Source organism: Atta colombica, unplaced genomic scaffold (genome assembly GCF_001594045.1).
Source record: "Atta colombica isolate Treedump-2 unplaced genomic scaffold, Acol1.0 scaffold254, whole genome shotgun sequence".
Classification (NCBI taxonomy): Eukaryota; Metazoa; Arthropoda; class Insecta; order Hymenoptera; family Formicidae; genus Atta; species Atta colombica.
This window is the reverse complement of record NW_017259353.1, coordinates 589,081-594,145: the sequence shown is the minus strand read 5'-3', so window position 1 is coordinate 594,145 and position 5,065 is coordinate 589,081. Positions and strand designations below refer to the sequence as shown.

The following is a 5,065-nucleotide window of genomic DNA, read 5'->3' as shown; positions in this document are numbered from 1 at the left end:
GAAATTACCATCTTTTCTATATTTATTAGCATTGTTTATATTTTTTCAAAAGTGTTATTTATATATGACTATTAGCTATACTATTAGCTATGTGAAATTTATTTCCCTTTATAAAAGTTTAGTAGAGCGCTATCAATTCTTAATATTATTTCTTAATATTATTTACTTCAGTTATATTTATTACATAAAAATTTTATTAAAAGTTATTAAAAATGTTGATTTATAAGGTAAGTAATTGTCTAGTTACATTATAATTTATAATAAGTTTTACTTGTTTTTTGGAAAAATTCTATTTTCTAAACCCTTTTTTAAGTCCTTTTTTATTTATATAAAAGAATAATTTTTTTTCTTCTATGTACTTCTTTTATCTTTCGCTCATTTAATATCGTCGTCAGCTCCATCTGCTGTCGATTGTTGCCACCACAAGGGCAGAAGCTCTAGTCCCAAGTCGCTGCTGGCGCCTGCTTGCCATCTTGGCGAGACTGACGCCTCGTCTGAAATTTCGTAAACAGTTTTGCATTTTGTTTGACCGCGCTTGAAGTGACGGGAACACTATGTCGAAGCGCAGGATTGAGGTCGTGGATCCCTATGTCAAAAGGAAAGCCACGTAAGTGTATCAACGTGTTTTCGTTTCGCAGACGACGCACGATGGCGGGCAGTCCCTTTTTGCCATGTGCAATGTCGCGGCATCGTATCGGACGCGTGCTCGTATGCTTATCACACGATATCATTCATGCGATAATGTCCGCGATCTGTGTCCTGTCACGTGTGCGTGATTTTTTGTCGGCGTTTATGGACGACCAGCGTCGAATGTGACGGGTTTGTTATTTCGACAACCCTCACTTCCGGCGACAGAGGAGGCTCTCGTACTTTCTGTAACGGTTCTCGTCTGACCTATTTCGCATTCGCAACAAAAAATAAACCTTTAATTTAAATAGTCGCTTTTTGTTAGCGAGCATATCATGTATCACAGACACTTGTTTGCACGCATTGCCATAATTTTCATAAACTTATGTATTGATGTCTGCATTGGTAATTATTATCAGTTTCACTTGTAATCTTTTTATTTTGAAGGCGCTTATTTTTATTTCATTGCATTGTTATTCAGTATTATTGTTTGCTGAGTACTTGAACTATTAGAATAAAAAGTGTTACATAATGATCATTTTGCAGGGACAGTACCGTTGCCAATAATATAACAACTCCAGGGACAACGGCAGCAAAAAGCCAAGTGCAGTTCAATCCATATACCATGCTGCCGTATACGCCGAGATATTATGAACTTTACAAGAAAAGAATAACTTTACCTGTATTTGAATATCGTACTGATTTCATGAGATTGTTGTCTCAGCATCAATGCATTGTTCTTGTTGGAGAGACAGGTTCTGGCAAAACTACACAGATACCACAGTGGTGTGTAGAGTATTCAAGAAGTATTGGATCCAAAGGAGTCGCTTGTACACAGCCTAGAAGAGTGGCTGCAATGAGCGTTGCTCAAAGAGTTTCAGAAGAAATGGATGTTGCCTTAGGTATGTATATTACACAGGAAAATTCTAAAAAGAATTTCGTAAAAGAAATTCTGAAAACAATATTTTAATATTATCAGAAACAATGTTGTGATGGGAATAATAAATTTAAAAAATTGACGTAATTTTTGGTAGGTCAAGAAGTAGGATACAGCATCCGTTTTGAAGATTGTAGTTCACCGAGGACTGTGTTAAAGTACATGACCGACGGTATGTTGCTTCGGGAAGGGATGTCTGATCCCATGTTGGATGCCTATCAAGTGATACTGCTAGATGAAGCTCATGAAAGAACATTAGCTACTGACTTGCTGATGGGTGTTTTGAAAGAAGTGATCAAGCAGAGACCGGACTTAAAACTTGTGATTATGAGTGCTACCTTGGACGCTGGAAAATTTCAACAGTATTTTGACAATGCTCCACTTATGAACGTACCTGGTAGAACGCATCCAGTCGAGATATTTTATACACCAGAGCCAGAGAGGGATTACTTGGAAGCAGCAATAAGAACTGTTATTCAGATACAGATGTGTGAAGAAATTCCTGGGGATCTTTTGCTATTTTTAACTGGTCAAGAGGAAATTGAAGAAGCTTGCAAGAGAATAAAAAGAGAAATGGACAACTTGGGACCTGAAGTTGGTGAATTAAAGTGCATACCATTGTACTCGACACTGCCGCCGAATCTTCAACAGAGAATATTTGAACCTGCTCCGCCTACCAAAACTAACGGTGCTATCGGCCGCAAAGTTGTCGTTTCGACCAATATCGCAGAGACATCATTGACTATCGACGGAGTTGTCTTTGTCATAGATCCTGGTTTTGCCAAGCAAAAAGTAAATTCGACTTTAATTAATACAAATCAATAATCTTGGAACTTTCATCAGCATGAACCTATTATTAATTTTTAATGATTTTTATTAATAGGTATACAATCCTAGGATTCGTGTCGAATCTCTTTTAGTGTCACCTATTAGTAAGGCTTCAGCGCAACAGAGAGCCGGTCGTGCTGGTAGAACAAGGCCTGGAAAGTGTTTCAGATTATACACAGAAAAAGCGTATAAAAACGAGATGCAGGATAATACCTATCCTGAGATTTTGCGTTCTAATCTTGGAAGTGTCGTATTGCAATTGAAGAAACTTGGCATCGATGATTTGGTACATTTATCATAATATATTATTAAAATAATTATTTATTTTTTGTTTTTAAATAATATCGTTCTGTAAAAGAAATGACTTTATCGTATGTTGTGCAATAGGTGCATTTTGACTTTATGGATCCACCTGCGCCCGAAACTCTTATGAGAGCTTTGGAACTTTTAAATTATTTAGCAGCTCTGGATGATGATGGAAACTTGACAGATCTCGGCGCAGTAATGGCGGAATTTCCTTTGGATCCCCAATTAGCAAAGATGCTTATAGCTTCTTGCAATCATAATTGCAGTAATGAGATACTCAGCATTACTGCTATGCTCTCAGGTAACGTATTGGGGTTTGCTATATGTACTAATATCGATTAATCATTCATTAATATTAATATTTTAATAATAGTTTTTATTTTTTATTTATATTACTTATATTATCTATTACATAATATAAATAAAATATATATAAAAGAGTTCTAAAAGTAAAGTAATAGAATCAGAATTGTGGTAAGATAACATGGTAGTATATTGATGATTGACATGGTATTAGTCCCACAGTGCTTTGTGAGGCCGAATGAATCGAAAAAAGCAGCAGATGATGCAAAAATGAAATTTGCACACATTGATGGTGACCATCTGACGCTACTGAATGTATATCATTCTTTCAAACAACGTAAGTGCTTATTTCTTATTTTTGTCATGAAATATAGTTCGAGCTTTATCAATGACGAATTGTTTACAGATATGGATGATGTTCAATGGTGTTACGATAATTATGTAAATTATCGATCGCTGAAGAGCGGAGATAATGTAAGACAACAATTAAGTAGAATAATGGATAGATTTGTATTAAAACGCACTTCGACGGACTTTAATTCAAAAGATTATTACATTAACATCAGAAAAGCTCTCGTTAATGGTTTCTTCATGCAGGTAACATAAATATCGATTTACACTATAATGAGTTTCTCTACATCTGCCCAATTATGTTTTTTTAATGTTAAATCTTGATTTTATTATTTCAACAGGTAGCGCATTTAGAGAGAACAGGACATTACCTGACTATCAAAGATAACCAGGTAGTGCAACTTCATCCGAGCAGTTGTCTCGATCACAAACCAGAATGGGTTATTTATAATGAATTTGTGCTCACTACTAAAAATTATATCAGAACAGTCACTGATATTAAACGTAAGTTATTCTCATATTTTATTAGCAAATATATGACGCTATATTATTTTTCCCTCTATTGACTTATCAATTGTTTCTGTCAATTTTTCATTATTGAAATTTTATATATTCTTTTTATAGCTGATTGGTTACTCATGATAGCACCACAATATTATGATCTACAAAATTTTCCTCAATGTGAAGCAAAAAGACAGCTCGAGCTCACTCAGGCGAAGTTAGATTCTAAACAATATCAGGAAGGCTTCTAACCTCTATATACTTTAGACGTGTTTGGAAATCGCAAGAAACAGTCGAGATTGCTCAGTCAAAATCTGCTTTTATCATGGCGAATTTCAGCACACGACTCTTCTATTGGAGCCACATCACATACAAAACATTGTGAGACACATTATGAAGAATCACTTTCTGTCCTTCACCCAAAAGGCACAGAAAAACATTAAGATTCAAATATTTAGATTTTTGTATAAGTCAGTGACTGGCTTGTACTATGTAAAAATTGAATCTTTGAAAGTTAATTTAAATTTTCGATATTTAAGTCAAAAGATAGAAAGGAAATGGACAATTTATTAACTTGAGACACAGCAAAAGCAAAGTTAATCGATAAGAGGGTTATTTATGTACATTTAAGACAAGATTTAGTCTCTAAGTAATTTTAACGGTAGAGCTCATTAATCGACGTCTACATTCGAAACACATTCGGAATGTCATTAGATATAATAGATTAATTTTTGTATTAAATGTTGACCGTATAATGTGAGGAAGGTATAAAGTGGCCACTATATAGAGTGATCTTTTACTATTCTAAGAGAAGGAGTGATTTTTTCCTCACATTAATTCAAGAGAAAAATTTTATATAATCATGGCTACGTTCCATTTAACGTTCGCAACATTCGCGAGTGTCATTTATTCTTGTTTAACATTTGATAAACAGCAAAAATGAAATGATTCCACGACACATTGTGAGTTGCATTAAATGGATTGCAGCATATGTCCTCGAAATATCTTAGTAGGGTGTCAAAAGTATAGAATGTCAAAATTGAAGAAATATTGCGAAAAACTATTCAGGTTATTTTGATGAAATTTTGTCTATGTTTTAGAACTATACATTATTTTTTTGATCAGAAACAGATTCAAAGATAAGTATGTATTTTTGAAACTAGCCTTCGGATATTTTCAAATTTTCATTTTGAATTAATACGAGAAATCATC

The 5,065-nt window shown here is 34.2% G+C and overlaps 1 protein-coding gene across 2 annotated transcripts in view; it reads left to right on the top strand.

Annotated features, from left to right (window-relative positions):
- LOC108689032 (putative pre-mRNA-splicing factor ATP-dependent RNA helicase PRP1) overlaps window positions 1-4,804 on the top strand; it is a 7,173-nt gene extending 2,369 nt beyond the window's left edge. Inside the window, exons 1-9 of one of the 2 annotated variants that reach the window (XM_018195622.1) lie at window positions 465-607; window positions 1,174-1,529; window positions 1,662-2,356; window positions 2,448-2,678; window positions 2,780-2,999; window positions 3,216-3,338; window positions 3,408-3,598; window positions 3,694-3,856; window positions 3,977-4,804. In XM_018195622.1, the coding sequence (XP_018051111.1) occupies window positions 555-607; window positions 1,174-1,529; window positions 1,662-2,356; window positions 2,448-2,678; window positions 2,780-2,999; window positions 3,216-3,338; window positions 3,408-3,598; window positions 3,694-3,856; window positions 3,977-4,104 (2,160 nt within the window). In that variant the 5' untranslated portion in view covers window positions 465-554 and the 3' untranslated portion in view covers window positions 4,105-4,804. Of the gene's footprint in view, window positions 1-464; window positions 608-1,173; window positions 1,530-1,661; window positions 2,357-2,447; window positions 2,679-2,779; window positions 3,000-3,215; window positions 3,339-3,407; window positions 3,599-3,693; window positions 3,857-3,976 lie in introns of those variants that run through there. The other variant, XM_018195624.1, reaches the window with a different exon arrangement.
- The last annotated feature ends 261 nt before the right edge of the window (window positions 4,805-5,065 follow it).